The sequence below is a fragment of the Chrysemys picta genome, chromosome 12, assembly GCF_011386835.1.
Source record: "Chrysemys picta bellii isolate R12L10 chromosome 12, ASM1138683v2, whole genome shotgun sequence".
In the NCBI taxonomy this organism is placed as follows: Eukaryota; Metazoa; Chordata; order Testudines; family Emydidae; genus Chrysemys; species Chrysemys picta.
The window spans coordinates 11,309,023-11,327,026 of NC_088802.1; the positions used below are offsets into that span (position 1 = coordinate 11,309,023).

General features: G+C 45.5%; 1 protein-coding gene across 1 annotated transcript; it reads right to left on the minus strand.

Annotated features, from left to right (window-relative positions):
• Positions 1-11,707: 11,707 nt before the first annotated feature.
• LOC135974846 (butyrophilin subfamily 1 member A1-like) lies at positions 11,708-14,395 on the minus strand. The gene is made up of 2 exons (XM_065563885.1): positions 14,342-14,395; positions 11,708-13,883 (listed from the first exon to the last, which is right to left on the minus strand). Exons 1-2 carry the CDS (start codon positions 14,393-14,395, stop codon positions 13,242-13,244), a joined length of 696 nt encoding a protein of 231 aa, XP_065419957.1. The 3' UTR covers positions 11,708-13,241.
• Between the last annotated feature and the right edge of the window lie 3,609 nt (positions 14,396-18,004).

Below are 18,004 nucleotides of genomic sequence, written 5' to 3' on the forward strand. Positions count from 1 at the left end.
GTCAAAATTTGATAATGTTATGGCTGAGCATGTACAAAGAGTGAAAGATGGAGAGATTCACACCCATTATTTGGGTAAAAATACACAAATGAGATAATAGAATTAATTTCTAATGGAGTGCGTAATGAAATTTTATCAAATTTGAAACATGCCAAATATTACTCAATTATAGTTGATAGTACTCAAGAATTGAGCAAAACCGAGCAAATGTCAATAGTTTACGATTTCTGAAAATTGATGAAAATGCAGAAGTGAAAATTTGTGAACACTTTCTAGAATTTATACCAGTGAACGAAACTACTGGGAAAGCCCTCACAGATGTAATTCTACAAAGATTGGAACACTATGGAATACCTTTAGAAAATATGGGCGACCAAGGGTACGATAAAGGCTCAAACATGTGAGGACGACATGCAGGTGTAGAGCAAAGAATATTGAATTTAAACGATCGAGCTTTTTTCATTCCTTGCCATGTGCATTCGCTCAATCTGGTTGTCAGTGATGCCGCCAAATCATCTAAAGATGCATTTCATATTTTACCACAGTGCAAGCAATTTACAACTTTTTTAGTGCTTCCACACACCGTTGGGCAGTCTTGAAGAAGCATCTTGAACAAAAACTCACACCTAAACCTCTCAGTCAAACTAGATGGGAAAGCAGGATAGAAGCTATTAGACCATTCCGATATTCATCAGGAGAGATTTACGATGCATTATTCGAAATAAGCCAGGACTTGTCGTATGATCCTTCATTTCGACATGAAGCTGAAACATTGGCTCAGAAAATGATGCCGTTTCAATTTTCATGTTACACGGTTATTTAGCACAATATTCTAAATCAAATTAATTTGACCAGCAAAGTTATGCAGAACATAACCATAGACATATCTGAGGCAAAGACGATTTTGAATAAAACGCTGGAATATTTAAAAAAATACCGTTCAGATGAAGGATTTGAAGAACTGTCAAAGAAGCAACAACAGTAGCAGAGGATCTTGATTTTGAACCAACGTTTGCACCTCAACAATTCATTCGTCCTCGGAAAAAAACAAGACAGTTTTGTTATGAGGCTCATGATGATCCTATTCTCGATCCACACGAATGGTTTAAAGTTGAATGTTTCTATTGTATTTTGGATGTAGCTATAACTTCCACTGAAGAAAGATTTTGTCAGTTGCATGGTCATTGTGAAACTTTTGAATTTTTATACAATATTGGAAATATTAAAAATCAGTTTTCTCATGAAGCAGTGCCAAGACCTACATTTAGCGCTCCGTACTGATAACGCTGCTGACATTGATGCAGTAGAATTGTATGATGAATTAATAGCTTTATCTGATCTAATAAGTCCTAAAACTTCTCCTCTAAAAGTATTAGAATTCATAGCAAGAAATGATTTTTTCACTCCAAACACTGCTGTGGCATTACACATTCTTTTAACATTACCAGTATCAGTGGCTTCTGGTGAGCGCAGTTTCTCAAAACTGAAATTACTAAAAAATTATTTGAGGTTCACCATGTCTCAAAATCCTATGTCAGGACTGGCATTAATTTCAATTGAAAGTACTATTGAAAAAAATTTAGATTTCACTGACTTATTAAAAGACTGTGCAAGTATAAAAACCAGAAAAATTTAGTTCATATACATTCTTTTAATTTATGAGAAACTGGAAGACACTAACGTTTTTCATTACAGTGTATAGTTGAACTCAAATTGTTTGTTACTGTGTTTGGGTACGTCTTCACTACCCGCCGTATCAGCGGGTAGCAATCGATTTATCCGGGATCGATATATCGTGTCTCGTTAAGACGCGATATATCGATCCCCAAACGCGCTCACCGTCGACTCCGGAACTCCAGCAGAGCGAGCGGCAGTAGTGCAGTCAACGGGGGACCCGCTGCCGTCAATCCCGTGCCGTGTGGACCCCAGGTAATTCAATCCAAGATACTTCGACTTCAGCTACGCTATTCGTGTAGCTGAAGTTGCGTATCTTGGATCGACCCCCCCGCCCCCTCCGTAGATCAGCCCTTTTTGTTAAAATTTAATGTTAAAATTACACTAGTAGGAAATTGTTTTATTTCACTAACTACAAATTCTCTGTTTTCATTTTTTAAAAATTTTAAACAGTCAAAACAAAACGGCAAAGTGCAAACATGTGTAAAAGCCAAAAAAAGCAGGGGGGGCAGCCAAAATTTTTTTTGCTTGGAGCAGCAAAAAAATTACAGCCGGCCCTGCCTGCCAATGTGCCGCCCAAGCATCTGCTTGATTTGCTGGTGCCTAGAGCCGGCCCTGACAGAAACCTTCTCAGTGCCCAGCATCCAAACACCCTTAACTCTGACCAAGTGGGTTCTGGTGACTATTTCTACATGTGTGAAATATTAAATTCAAAGACATGAATGGAGAGGTCACCCCATCAGAGCTGCCACATCCCTTTGCCTTGGGCTGAGGGGGGCTCTTTCCTGTCTCTGGGTGAGGGAGAGGCTCTCCTATAAGTGCTCCCACCTCCTGGTCCCTTTGGCTTGGGATGGGAAGGTTTCTGTTCATGGCTTTTCCGGGTCTGGGGAGAGGCTGTCTCCTGTTCCACGTCTTCCACCGTTCTGTTTGGCCAGGATAGAGCAGCTGGTGGCTTTAACCGTAGAAACTGTGTGCAGGAGCTTCCCCGACTCTGCTGCTGGGAATGTGGCAGCCCCACCAGGAGGGGCAGGGAGATGCAGCAGGGGAGGAGGCAGAAAAACAGCCAGATAGACAGGAGTACTCAAGGGGACTGTCTGTGACTCCACGTTCAGGCTGATATACTGATTGAGGGGTTCACATTTGATACCTGGTAGTGAAATCTAAATACAGAACTCACAACCAGCATGGGGTTTGTGCCTTGGTTTGTAACTGTTTGCCCTGAGGTTGGTACTCACATTCGTGAGCTACTCTAGACAGGGTGATGGGAGGACTGAACTTGGCTGTCCCACATGCCAGCTGAGTGCTCTAACCACAGAGAGGGTAAAAGTTATAAGGTGGGTGACATCACGAAAACCTCCTCCCCCCCACACACACATTTTGTGTGGAGCGAGGCAGGTGCCTACCTCAGTCCAGCAAGAAATGCCAGGTGCTGGGTTCCCATCTGTGGGTTCCTAAGCAGAGATAGATGTGCCTCTGCAGCCCTGATTTAGGCACCTGTCTGTGAGGGGGGAAGGGCTCAGGACAGCCCTCCCCTTGTCAGCATCTCCCCTTGTCTAGCTTAGATGGCTCCCTGCCTAGTGAGCTGTTTTTTCTGAATCGCATTATAAGGTGCCTGTGATGCCCATGCATTGTCTAGGGACTTTATGCACCTGACTCAGCTCTGAGGGTCACAGTGCTGCTGTTCCTGTTATTTTCCTGCTGTCTAAAAAATAATCATTGTGAAGCTCAGCATTGCAACACCCGAGTCCCTTCATGGATTGCCCCCTGTGCAACCAGTCACCTCTCCGCAGAGCACAGCTGAGCAATTCCTGATTGACATGGCTGTGTACAGTTCAAAGAGCAAAGGCTGGATCGTGACACAGCACAGTAAAACCCAAACTCTCCTCCTGGGCACGGTATTCCCTGTGGGGCTGGGGGGACACAACCAGGTTGGGAAGTGTGAAAGTGAAATGAATTATATTAAAGAAATAGAATGAATTAAAGAATGCTGTATGTACCTTTAAGTAGAAATGAGAAATGCTGCAAGCCAGGGGGCAGGAAAGCAGACATTAACTGCTTAATGAATTGCCCCACTTAAGGGCAATTTAGAATCATAGAATATCAGGGTTGGAAGGGAACTCAGGAGGTCATCTAGTCCAACCCCCTACTCAAAGCAGGACCAATCCCCAGACAGATTTTTACCCTAGTTCCCTAAATGGCCCCCTCAAGGATTGAACTCACAACGCTGGGTTTAGCAGGCCAATGCTCAAACCACTGAGCTATCCCTCCCACTTTAGATCGATAAGAGTTAATAAGAAAGCAGGATATGCATATTGTGCCCTATGCAAATTTTACAATTTTGCTCTCTCTGTCCCTTTGTTTAGTTTGCACCCTTTTATCTGTATAAATAAGACTGTTTGAATCTTGCATGGAAGCTCACATTATCTGAATGTATTAGCAGAGCGCTGTGCTAATAAAACAGAGTGGTCTGACAAACTATGAGTCCTGAGTCTAACTTTGACAATTTGGAGGTTCCACCGAGATGGCAACCATCTTCACCAGGGCCGTGTGATTCCTGACCATTATTGTAGGATGACCATGGCAGCCGGCACCTGGGCATTTGGCCAGAGCGGTGCTCCTACTGAATGGAAGGGTGCACGACCACAGTGAGGTCTACGCCATCGAACCTGTTGGTTCCCACTCTGTTCTGGTAGGGATCCCGGGATCTGACATCAGGAATCTGGTCAGGTAATTATTTCTGTGTTTTGTCTGGACTGAGGACTGTCCTGTCTCTGTGTCTATCCGTCCTCCTGTGGAGTGTTTGAGTCTGGATGCCATCTCCGTCCGGGGATCGGCTGACCAAAGGGTTCCTGTCCCCAGGGTCTGAGTGAGTGAAATCTGCACAATCGCAGCCGCACCGCACCTTGGGTAAAACCCTTGGTGTGAAAGCAAGGGCGATTGAGGCAGTAGCCTGTGGGCTCCTTTTGTGTGGTGCACCGGGCATCGCTCTGACGAACCCGAATTTCCTTCTTGTGTGATTTGTGTGTGTAAAGTCCTCCTGTATTGGTAACCAGACGTCTATGTCGGGACAGTTCCCTAAAGGAACGCCGGCTCAGTTTTAGGAAGGGTCCGGACTCCTGTAAATTTCTGGGAAAATGGTCTAGGCTAACTCAGGGATATCCCAAAACTCAGTGGCCACTGTTAAAATCTTGGAACAAGGTCTGAGTGGACATCTTAAAAGACAAACTCGCCCAATCTAAAACTAAATTGGAAAAGGAGAGGTTAATTGTTTCATGCAGTGGTGGGAAGAGGCAAAGCGTAGGTGGACAAAATCAAAACTCGCCTCTCTCAAATATTAAATAATAAGTTAAAAGCTTTATCAAAAGCCTCCTCTCCCACCACCAGACCGAGCACTCCCCTTTACCCCATTCTCCGAAAAAAACCCCAACAACCCCGGATCGATCCCAACCCCCTCCATACTCCCATCTCATTGTAAAAAGGACAAAAAGGCCCTTGTTCTGTTCCCCCTCAGTAACTGATTCTTTAGTGTTCCACTACCAATTCAGCAAGGAGGGTGGGCTCCTCCACTCCCCTTCCTGGTCCCTTTTCTTAAACATTTCTTTCAAAATTGTGAAATGACCACAATATCACTCACAAAAACGGTTCATTGGAAAAAGCAGGATCAGGCCCAGACAAGCAGGAAAGCAACAGATAAAGAAACTGAAAAACAGGTTGGAAGCCCTAAGGGCATAGTGTCAGGAGTAAGTGCAAGCATGAACCTCTGGAACAATACTTAAAATGGTGAAATCTGAGTTGATAAAGGTGTCATTTTGGGAAATAAACAAGTGATTTAAGGAAAGAGAGTGAAAAGTTAACTCTACAGAGGCTGAAAAGAATTAAGCAGTGAAACCTTGTAAAAATGTTTAAAAGGACCTTGTTAAAAGAATTCTTGGTTTCTTTGCAGCCATTCTGAAGGGAAAATGGACCCTTTTCCAAAAGAATGTCTGTAAATAATCCAGGTAAAGATTAATTAATAATTAAAATCATTTGACTATGGACAATTGAGTCAAATTTGCTAAAAGAACATGGGGGGGGGGGGTTCCTATTGGAACTTAACTGCCCCAAATGTATAAAGGTAACGTAATCTATGTACAGCTATGTAAAAACAAAGCAGAGTAAAAGGGATGTTAAGGAAAAGAAAATGTGTATGTATCCGTCTGTCTGTGGGAATATGTGAGGTTTGTAAAACTCCTGTTTTGTAGGTTTCAGATAAATTGGTTTTGTTTTGTTTATAATGCCACTAAAAATCCATTTGATTCTTTAATTAAAAGTTGCAAAACTGACAGACCTTTTTGCCAAACACAGGTAATCAGTGTTGGTTGGCGTTGAGATTTGGTATTTAACTAGGGTTACCATGTCTAATAAATAAAAAAAAGAGGACCCTCCACGGGCCCTGGCCCCGCCCATTTCCCCACCCCTAGCCCTGCCCCAACTCCGCCCCCTCCCCACCCTAACTCAGCCCCCTCCTCCCTCCCTCTCCCAGCCATGGGGAAAGGGCTGCCCCAGCGCTACCGGCTTCACGGTTTGCCGTGCAGCCGCCAGACCCTGCACCCCTGGCCGGCGCTTCCCCAGAGCAGCTGAATCCAGGGAAGGGAAGTGCCTGGCCCGTGGCTCGGGGTCCGGAGGCAGTGGGGGCTGCCCGAAGCCGGTAGCGCTGGCTCGGGCAGCTCGGCTCTTAAAGTCTGAGAGGGGAGGAGCGGAGCAACTCAGCTGGAGCCCGGGAAGGGAAGTGCCTGGCCGGCGGCTGGGGGTCCGGAGGCAGGGGGGGCTGCCCGAAGCCAGTAGGGCTGGCTCGGGCAGCTTGGCTCTTAAAGTCTGAGAGGGGAGGAGCGGAGCAGAGCAGCCGCGGGAGGGGAAGTGCCCGGCCGGCATTTTCCCGGACATGTTTGGCATTTCGGCAATTCCCCCCGGACGGGGGTTTGATTGCCGAAAAGCAGGACATGTCCGGGAAAAACCGGACGTATGGTAACCCTAATTTAACCCTTAAGGGATAACTTGATTCTTTACAAAATTTAAATGTTTTCAAATAAAGACCAAGTCATGACTGCAGCAGGGCAGTCAAAATCAGAAGAATAGGGAGAGATTCTGGATTATTTTTTGTTTGTTTGTTTTTGTAACAAAATAGCAAATGAAAGCTGTAGAAAAAGAATAAAGACAGTGCCCCTCTGAAGCAACAGCAGGCGTGAGGTGCACAAAACAAAAAGAAGCAATGTTAGAAACACTGAGCCTTAAAATGGCTCTGTGTAATCAGACTGTCACTTTGATAAGGGTACATAAAACTCTGTAAGAACAAAAGAAACATTTACACCTTATGTAAAAATTAACATGGCTAATGTTTTAAAAGTTAAAGTATAGAAGGAATGTGCAGACGTGTGCAGTGTATATTATAGAGGGGGTAAAAGAAATGCAAATGAAACATGCTACTTAATTAAAATCCTATAAGGGCTCCAAAGGAGCCACAATAGACTGTGTTTTCTTTTTCAGATCTGTGTGTGTTTTGGAAGCAAGAGTTAAAAGTAATCAAAACTCTGGTAAAAGTTAATTGTGTTCCTTTTAAGACAGAGTCTCTGAGCTCTGCTGATGGCTTTGAATCCAAAAGCCAAACCTGTGATGATGCAAATTATCTAACTGATAAAGGAAGTGAGAGAACTGCCAGCACAGAGAAGTTGCAGATAAAGAACATATCCGGTCAGCAAACAAATTGTCTAAATAAAAGGCACGGTATAACAAGATACCTTTAATTAAAATACATTTAATGTTAATAAGTACCCCTGTAACAATGTATAGTGTGTATGATTTTTGGAAAAATCCTTTATGGTAATGATGCTTTTCAGCTGTTACCTGTAAACAAACTTAAAGCTTAACACAGTAGGAAAGACATTGTAAACTTGGTCTGCTGTAAAGGGAAAACTGAGGTACACCACCTCATAGGTTTCAGGGTAGCAGCTGTGTTAGTCTGTATCCTCAAAAAGAACAGGAGTACTTGTGGCACCTTAGAGACTAACAAATTTATTAGAGCATCATAGATTTAATGACTGAACAGTGGGATAATTTCCCCATAACTCTTAAAAGATAGAAGCCATTGAAACCTGGCCTGCCTATAGAACAAAAACACAGGAAAATATGGAGGTAATTTCTCTTGTTTTGCCTGCAATCAGCAAGGGTATTTGTAAAAGAAAGGAATATTTTAAGCAATAATAAATGCCACCCCAAAAGGGGTAGAAAAATGTTATTTTTGTCTTTCAGAAAAAGCTAATATCAGCTACAGGACAACCTAATAAAAAAACAAATAAAAGTGGGTATGATTATCCATGCCTGTTGCTCCAAAGCCCTGTAGTGAAGACATCTCACTAGGATCCTGTATGTGGGATAAAATGAATAATGAGACCAAAGTACTGTATAATGGGCTATGTGTATGTGTTAATTCTTGGGGGAAATGTGTTTTAAAAGAATGGAAGTGTTAGCAACCTTCCAATAGACAAATGTAAATGTAATGTAAGTACTGTGTTTACAAAAGGTAAAAAAGTAACATAGTTTCTAAAACAAACAAAAAGGCAATGTGGGAAACCGACCAATATACACGCAAATGGGAACATGTTAAGAATTGCCACTGCAGAAAGACATAACAGCTTACCATTGGTATAACATATTTTCTGAATGGTCTCCCATAACTACTGGCGTACTAATGTTACTAACCCTAATTGTTTTGATTTTAAATTGTATGTGGGTTTAATTAGAATGTTTGGAATGTGCTGTTAGATAAAACAAATGTATGCAAAGCTAGAGCCACAGGCCCAAATCACCTCCCAGTATTTTCTATTACGTGGACTAAATAAGAAGTGACGCTGGTGATTAATAATCTTAGTGTCAAAAGGGGGATATGTAGGAGCAGGATTTTATAATGTCCCATAAGAATTAATGTATGATTTGATTTCATCTTGTCAGTCACCCTTTTTGAATAGCAGAAAGGAATGACAGACCAGAACAATCCTTATGACTGATTATGGTCACCCTTTTGTTTTAGAATAAGTTATAATGTCTACTATGGTTTCCTATATGTATTACAAAGTAGGCCTCTAGTTAAATATACATTTCTTTGTTTTAAGGTTTAGTAAGTAAGAAACAGGATTCTCTATTACAAAGTAGGCCTCTAGTTAAATATACATTTCTTTGTTTTAAGGTTTAGTAAGTAAGAAACAGGATTCTCTATTGTGTCTATGTTAAGTAGATTAGAGGAACATTGAAGGCCTGGGTCTCAATGTAAATTGTCTTGGTTATTGATTGTAAAACTTAGCAAGGTTTAATTTGCAATGCCTTTTTGCTCCATATAAAATACTACTGTTTGTATTCTCAATCTGTGTGAATAAGGAATGTATGCATCAGGAAAAGATAAGGTGTGAAGGTCATTGTTATAGCCAGAGTCAAGGAAGAAGAAGTAAAGAGACTTAAAGGACATCAAAGAATCATCAGGTACTGCTTACTACCCAGATGGCTGTTAAACTGTCTGGCATCACAACGTGGATACATACTTAGCAGTGTAAGAAGGCACCACCCCCAGCAAACCAATCATTACCTCAGGACCACGCAGAGTCAATTTTGACTCCAGAAGAAGACATAGTAGAGGAACAGCCTGCAATACCTTACCATCTATGCTCTCGTAAGGGTTGCCAGAAGCAGACGAGGACCTAAAGCAAGGCCCAAAAAGAAGCAGTAGTGAGCCTAGCGCCTGCTGCCTGGTGGATGTAAACCCGTGACTGCGGTTCCCTCAGTTGAGGTTGTCAGAACCAGAAGGGCCTTGCCTCCAACATGCGCCTCTGGTGGCACCTGTTCCTCCGCTGCTGGTGTCTGAAGGTCTGGGGAGTCCACAATGACAATTCTTTTATCCAGCAGCAAGTGTGGATAGCTCAGACCCTTAATATTTCTAATTGCTGGGTCTGCAGCCACATCCCAGCCCACTCTTAAGCCGGTGTTCCTGTCCTGGCAATCCCACTCATTTCCCCAGACCTCACTGGAGGACCTCGTCCGTTTAACAAAACATGGAACAATAATGACACTTGGGAAATAGTGGAAATAAATGTATCTAAATGGATAAGTGTGGTGGAGGGAAAAGGTCATTGGTGTTGGGTGTGTAATGGGACAGGGCTGGATCTGGGAAAAAGCCATTGCCTTCAGCATATTGTGGCCAATGGTGTATGGGATTATTTGAATAAAACTAAAAAGTGGCGGGCTGGGTATGGGGATATGAATTTTTTCTTGACCTGAGGATCAAACAGAAAAAAAATCAATTTCATGTTCCCCCTACAGTAACCTTACTGAAAACAATACAATCTTTCAACACCATGCAAAAAGGCTCCTGAGGTTACATGCAGTAGTTGAAATAATGGCAAATGAAATTGGAGAGAGTTTAAAAAAACCTTGGCCAAAGAAACGGGCGATCTGACAGATGGCCCTCCAAAACCGTCAGGCATTGGACATTGTGCTGGCGGCTAAAGGAGGGACCTGTGCTCTCATTGGAAAAGAATGTTGTGTGTTCATACCTGACGACACCAATGAGGTAATAGATCGCGCTAGTCACTTAGAACAAATCGCATATCTTCCCCATGAAGAGCCGAGTTCTTTATGGAAGTGGCTAAGTAACCTGTTCAATTTCTCTGGCATAGGAAACTGGTTGTTTCAGGGAGCCCTGACTATCCTGTTTGAAATCTTAATGATTTTTGTATGTTTTCAGCTAATCTCCTGTTGTATCCAGAATTGTGTAAGGTATGCCACCCAAGTGACTGCCCCAAAACAGAGTGCTAATATGATGATTTTGAAATATCACTGATGAACGAAGAGATAAAGAACGATTAATACGTGGAACCCAGTAATTGTTGGTCTTTGCGTAAGCTTGACCAAAAGGAGGGATTGTGAAAGTGAAATGAATTATATTAAAGAAATAGAATGAATTAAAGAATGCTGTATGTACCTTTAAGTAGAAATGAGAAATGCTGCAAGCCAGGGGGCAGGAAAGCAGACATTAACTGCTTAATGAATTGCCCCACTTAAGGGCAATTGGTGAAGCATTAACTTTAGATCGATAAGAGTTAATAAGAAAGCAGGATATGCATATTGTGCCCTATGCAAATTTTACAATTTTGCTCTCTCTGTCCCTTTGTCTGTATAAATAAGACTGTTTGAATCTTGCATGGGGGCTCACATTATCGGAATGTATTAGCAGAGCGCTGTGCTAATAAAACAGAAGAACAGGAGGACTTGTGGCACCTTAGAGACTAACAAGTCCTCCTGTTCTTCTTTTTGCGGATACAGACTAACACGGCTGCTACTCTGAAACCTAATAAAACAGAGTGGTCTGACAAACTATGAGTCCTGAGTCTAACTTTGACAGAAGCAAATCCCATGACACTGCCCACAACTGTAGCTGGAACATTAAAGTGGAAGAAACAAGAAGAATTATTTGTAATGTTTTATTTACAGTAAGTAGGTGGAAAGCAGGAAAGTAAAAGGAGCAGAGAAGGAGCTTTAATAACCGCAGCATATGGGAAGGAGATTCCTCAGCTACTGAGAACAGTTTTCTTTATGGCACTACACTAGCACCAATGCCTTAGAATCAATATCAGGAATTCATGAGTTATAGTCTCACTTTCAGTAACATGTAATGAATCTTTCCGTCCCGCTCATGTCCCCTTTCCTTCCATAATGTCCTTTTCTATTCATTGTTGTTCTAGCCCTCACTTTCCATCCCTGTTTATTTTCCTTTGTCTCTCCTCCCTGTCACAGATTATGCCCCTTGGCTGCTCTCTTCTTTCCCTGATTTTATCCCTTCCCCTCTTCCTGATCCCGAACTGGGAGACCCCAATAAGATCTAAGGACACAGATTTGTACAAGGTTTCAGAGTAGTAGCCGTGTTAGTCTGTATCAGCAAAAACAACAAGGAGTCCTTGTGGCACCTTAGAGACTAATGAATTTTTTGGCCATAAACTTTCATAGGCTAAAACCACTTCATCAGATATGTGGAGTGGAAAATACAGTAGGAAGATATATCTATAACATTACACGAAAAGATGGGAGTTGTGTCCCACCCAGTGGGAGGCTGAGACAAATCAATTAAAGTGGGCTATTATCAACAGGATGAAAAATCACTTTTGTAGTGGTAATCAGGGTGGCTCATTTCAAACAGTTAACAAGAAGGTGTGAGTCACAGTAGGGGCAAATTAGCATGGGGAAATTAGTTTTTTTTAGTTCTTGTAGTGAGCCATCCATTCCCAGTCTTTATTGAGGCCTAATTTGATGATGTCCAGTTTGCAAATTAATTCCAGTTCTGCAGTTTCTCATTGGAGTCTGTTTTTTAAGTTTTTTGTTGAAAAATTGCCACTTTTGCTTAGGGACTGTCTGGTTTGGCCAATGTACATCGTAGATACGCAGGTGAATTAGCCCCTGATGGAGTGGATGATGTAGTTAGGTCCTATGATGGTGTCCCTTGAATAGATATGTGGACAGAGTTGGCAACGGGTGTTTGTCTCTGTCTGAGGGAGTGGAGCAAATGCAGTCTACAGCCATTAGCTGTCACTTTCAGCACCCAATTAAAACCTCTCCAGTGCATCTTCAAAGATCTACAGCCTATCCTGAAGGATGATCCCTCACTCTCACAGACCTTGGGAGACAGGCCAGTCCTCGCTTACAGACAGCCCCCTAACCTGAAGCAAATACTCACCAGCAACTACACATCACACAACAAAAACACTAACCCAGGAACCTATCCCTGCAACAAACCCCGTTGCCAACTCTGTCCACATATCTATTCAGGGACACCATCATAGGACCTATCCACATCAGCTACTCCATCAGGGGCTCATTCACCTGCACATCTACCAATGTGATATATGCCATCATGTGCCAGCAATGCCCCTCTGACATCTACACTGGACAAACCGGACAGTCCCTACGCAAAAGAATAAATGGACACAAATCAGACATCAAGAATTATAGCATTCAAAAACCAGTCGGAGAACACTTCAACCTCCGTGGACACTCAGTAACAGACTTTAAAGGTCGAAATATATGTTCCATTCGATGCATGTAATGAAGTGGGCTTTAGCCCCTGAAAGCTTATGCCCAAATACATTTGTTAGTCTCTAAGGAGCCACAAGAACTCCTTGTTGTTTCAGATCTGTACAAAATGCTGTTGCTGCTGCTGCTTCGCCACCACCTTCCCACACCTGATTGATTCATGCTGTGTCCTCACCACCCACACCTCTGCCAGACCCAGACTGGCTGTAAGTTCGGCCCCCTGCCCAGTCCCCACCTCTGCCCCTCAGGGCCCCTCTGCCCCTCCTGCAGCCCGAGGGTTGTTCTCCCTTCCCCTTCCTCCTCCCATCCTTGGGGCTGAAGATAGGGAGGGGGAGGAGCTTCCAGGGATCATAGAGATGAGGAGCCAGGGGCTCGGTAGATGGGAGTCCTCCAAGATCATAGAGACTGGGGTCCATAAGGCTAGAGAGGCTGATTTCGCATTCCCCCCTCTGCTGTGTGTCTCAGGGACACAGTCTGAGCCGAGATCTGTACCACACCTGGAGCCAGGGTCGGATTCTCCCCCCAGAGACGGAGCCCGGCGGGAAAGTGAAGATCGGGGCCTCGTCACCAGGATCGATAAATGTCACCTGCCCCCGCTCACAGTCCAGACAAACCCAGATCCTGCTGGGGACCCGGCTCAGGGGCAGGGGGGTCACCGGGGAGGTGAGAGCCTGGAACTGACCCAGCCACCACTCCATAGCCCAGATCCCCACTTCAGGACTACGGCGGATCTCTCCCTTCCTCCTCACAGACTCTCTGGCCACCCCCAGAGCCCAGCCTCCCCCACCCCCCACCTCCACCTCCCAGCAATGTCTCCCCGAGGTGAATCCCTCACAGCCCAGCACACAGGGATCAGTGTCAAATCTTTCAGGGTTGTTGGGCAGTTGCTGCCATGTGTCTCCCCGTCTCACACTTTTCTGATCCTCAGACAGGACAAGTTGGGGATGAGCCGTGTCTGGATCCAGAGTCACATTCACTGGGGGAAGAGAGAGAATCAGAGCGTTACGGGCAGAGTTTGGTTCTGGGGGAGGCTGGAACCATTTCTCATACTCTCCAGCAGCTCTGTTCTGGCTGGGACAGGCCTGGATCCCAGGGAGCTGCCTCTGGTAGACTGAGCAGAGATGTCACTGCAGCTCCTCAGTCTTTGTAATGGGTCCCACTTCATTAGTTTCTCATTTATCACAGTATCAGAGGGGTAGCCGTGTTAATCTGGATCTGTAAAAGCAGCAGAGTGTCCTGTGGCACCTTATAGACTAACAGATGTATTGGAGCATGAGCTTTCGTGGGTGAATACCCACATGCATCCGAAGAAGTGGGTATTCACCCACAAAGGCTCATGCTCCAATACGTCTGTCAGTCTATAAGGTGCCACAGGACTCTTCGCTTCATTTATCACAGAGGCTTCAGCAGCTCCCAGATCCTGTTGATCAGAATGGGCATGAGCTGAGCACTAAGGGTGGTGTCAGGGCTGTTTGTGTGGCCCCGCCCCCTCCGTGGCCCTGAGCGAGGCCCTGCCCCCTGGCCAGGCTGGGAGACTTGCCCACTATGAAGACCCCCTGACACTCCACTTGCCCTGGACATAGGTCTGGGGTTCTGAGAGCAGCCCCCGGCCCATGTCCCCGCACCCTGGGGTGTGCCTGGGCTCCCTGGGTGGTGTCCCGGTTCTGGCTTCTGACCTGGCCAGGGGGCAGGGCCTCAGGGGAAGAGGAGCAGGGGTGGAGCCACTGAGGGAGGCCAGCACCGGGAAGAAGTTGGTGCCACGGGCACAGGCTGCACTACACAGAGAGGAGCTGATCAGCTTCCCTGCCCAAAGAGCACAGACACTACCTGCGATGCTTCACACCTGCCCAAGACTTGCAGTTTGTGGGGGCAACATGGCCCTCTTCCCCCAAACTATGCCCATGTTGAAAAGTGTCCTAGTCATCCCACTTTTAAAAGTGTGGGGAGGGGAGGGGAGGGGAACATCGGCCCTTGGATCTCCTTACCATTTAATGTATTATTTTTAGGACTATGAGTGTCATGGTCGCTGTCAGTTTGGTTGGTAACTTTAGCTACGATCTCATGAAGATGTTTTCTCTGGAATTTTCTCATAATTTAAAGACATTTTCACCCGTAAACTCATCCTGTCTGTGTGCTCCAAATGATTCACCCTCTTTAATGGAAAGAAAAATGATTTTTCTCTTCAATTCAGACAGCAGAGTGTCTGGAGGGAGAAAGGAGAAGAGAGGTGAGATTTCAGACTTTCATATTTATAACAGCGTCCCTACTCTGAAACTGTTTTATAATTATAACAGAGGCACAGAAACACACTCATTTATTTAATATAAAGAGATCTGAAACTGTCTATTTCCTCTCTGATTTGTACATCTATCAGCATTAGAGCCAGCATCCTTGCAGCCTCACAACCATCCCAGGACAGACACTTTGTAAGAAAGATTTACTTTTTCCTCATCATCCCCTCCCACCTTTCAGACTCTGGTTGGTTCGTCTTGTTCACTTACAGCCTTTTGTCGTAACCTAGATCCAGATCGTACAAAGACTTTGGCATAAAAGTAACTTTACCCACTTGGTTCCCTTTGACACTAACGGGATGTTGAGAGTTTGTGAAATCCTGGCTCTAATTGTGAGCTGTTGGGTCTGTTTATTCAGCGTCTCTACAGAGAGCAGCACGACGGGGCCTTGTCCTCCATTGGGAGAAATAGAAATAATAATAAAAACATTTTATAAATGTGGAAATTGAGGCGGGGGAAGGTTGGCTCCATGGGCCAGATTCACCCCTGTACCAGCGAAAGGAGAGAGGGGAGGGGCCATTAGTGACTCTGCTGCTCAGTGGCTGCAGGGGCTGGTGCAGACCTTGGCACAGGCTGAGGAAGTTTTGAAGCCAGCCAGAGTTACATCCCTATGACAATATCCCCCGTGTGTCTTGCCCAGCGTGCAGAGTGTCAGAGGCCCAGCTTTACACTGCCCACGTCCCTCTGTCCCTCGTCCACCCCCTCCCTCTTCTAACCGCCCTCACCGCCCCCACCCCATTCCCAGCCCCCTGAGGAACACACCTTGTGCCTGCAGCTGTGGAGGAGGCACAAGAGGCGCCTGGACTGGAGGGATCCCTCACCGTGGGGGCGGGGCTTTCTCCTTCCCTGCAGCCCATTTGGCCCAGACTAGCTGCATACGGGTCCAGAGCTCAGTGATGGGCTGGGTCTGCCTTTGAGAAATGTGCCCCATGGCTGGTGATGGGGCAGTAGATGGGGAGGGCTCTGAGCTATAGAGAGTTCTTTTCCACATGTCTCGGTGTTGTGTGTTGCCAAAATGCTCCGTATTCAACTGACCACCATATTTGGGGTGGGGAAGGAATTTCCCCCACCCGCCATCAGATGGACAGAGAGCCTTTGGGTTTTTTCTGCCTTCCTCTGCAGCGTGGGGCATGGGTCAGTGGCAGGTTTAAACTAGTGTCAATAGTGGATTCTCTGTAACTTGTGTAGCGTGGCAGTTACCCTGTACCTGGGATAAAAGGAGTTAAAAGGTGAAAAGTGGCTGATTGGGGAGGCAGCCACAGCGGGGTCCACTCCCAAGTAGGCCACAGCTGGCCCTGGGAGCACAGGGTACCTCAGACAGAGCAGTGCTGGGAAAGGGCAGGCAGAGCTGGGGAGCTCTGGCCTGGCAAGTCCCAGGCTGAGGCCTTGCAAAGGGCCCGGGATTGTACTAGGGCTGCAGGGAGACAGCTGGGATAGAAAGGCAGCAGGTCCAACCCTTTTGCCAATGATGAGTGGACATTGTGGACTGCAGGCTGCCCCAGAGAAATGGGGCTAGATGATGACTGGCAGTAGCCACTGAGGCAAGGTGGGTATACAGAGTTGGGCTTCCCCTAGGAGGGGAGACCCAGAGTGTGGGGGTACTGCTGTGGGCAGAACGTCAAAGTAAGAGGCATCGGGGTCCAGGAGGTACAAGGGGGCCTGAGGCAGGAGAGACACTAGCCAGCAGGGGGTGCTTCGGAGCTGAAGAGCTAATTCCCAGGATGACCAGCAGGAGGTGCTGCACCGGTGAGTGCTCAACCTGTTACACTTGAAGTCTTTCAATCATGATTTGAGGACTTCAGGAACTTGGCCAGAGGTTAGGGGTCAATTGCAGGAGTGGGTGGGCAAGATTCTGTGGCCTGCAATGTACAGAAGGTCAGACTGGATGAGTGTGATAGTCGCTTCTGGCCTTAAAGTCTTTGAGACATTTCTTACTTTACAGTAATTGTAATGGCAAGGCAGGCTTTTGGTAGAAATAAAGGTTTGACTTAATCCGTCTGATTGTCTTGGACCCCAAGTGCAGGGCATTCTCACCCAACAATTAAATAGAAGCATCATCTAAGTGTGACCCAATTGACCAACACCATTCTCTTCCCACAGTCTCAGTGGCTCATCTCAATTACCATTCCTAGATCTATTTTTGGTACCTTTGAACTTCTCCAGAGTCTCCGATAACACAACAGTTTTCTAGGAGAAACCACTGACTCGCTCTTCCAGTTCAGGAGAAATCTCCTCTGGCTGCTCAAACTTCCTCTTCTCACACCTAGAGAGAAACAACTTCACGTGATTATATTTCATTTAGTGACTCATTATAAATTCTGGTTAGTGAGTTGCTGCTCTAATGGGCCTGGAGTTAGAATTCCTCGACTTCTCCCAGCCTCAGAACAGGTGCAACACAGGCCATGGCCATGAAATGTTCCCCTCAAAGGACCATTAATATTCTTCAACTCTGGCCTGGAGAGATCAGCTCTGGGGATAAAGGGGAAATTGAGTCTCCCTGGCCAATTCACTCCTTGGCCTCCATGCTCTGAGGGACAGGAAGTTCCTGGGTGAAGTGCTATAGAAATCTGACCACTAGGAACTAGACTGAGACACCAACTCCCCTCTCTCCAGCTCATTCCACACAGGTTTCCAAACAGCCTTCAGGCTGCTGGCCTGGGCTGAATGGTGACCAGGGCTCCAGCAGTGACAGGCCCATATTCCATCCCCACAATCCTGAGTCAGCCCGTCCCCCCGGGGATGTGACATCTCTAGGAAATACTTGAGGTCAGTCTTTCCCACTGAACGGAGAATTCCAGAGTCTTCTGTGCAAGTGTGAGGACCTCAGGATGACGTTGATCAGAGAGATTTATATCCAATATGTGACCTTCCCCACACATTTGGCTGTAGAGCCCTGGGGAGATGCAGTGCTAACATCACCACCAAGCTCTTTC

Bases quoted from the DNA above. Each gene is read 5' to 3' on its own strand.
- LOC135974846 (XM_065563885.1), bottom strand. From the start codon at position 14,395: ATGGGCCGGGGGCTGCTCTCAGAACCCCAGACCTATGTCCAGGGCAAG. The intron at 13,884-14,341 runs GTCAGGGGGTCT...TCAGTCTACCAG, and splicing joins ATGTCCAGGGCAAGTGGAGT to AGGCAGCTCCCTGGGATCCA.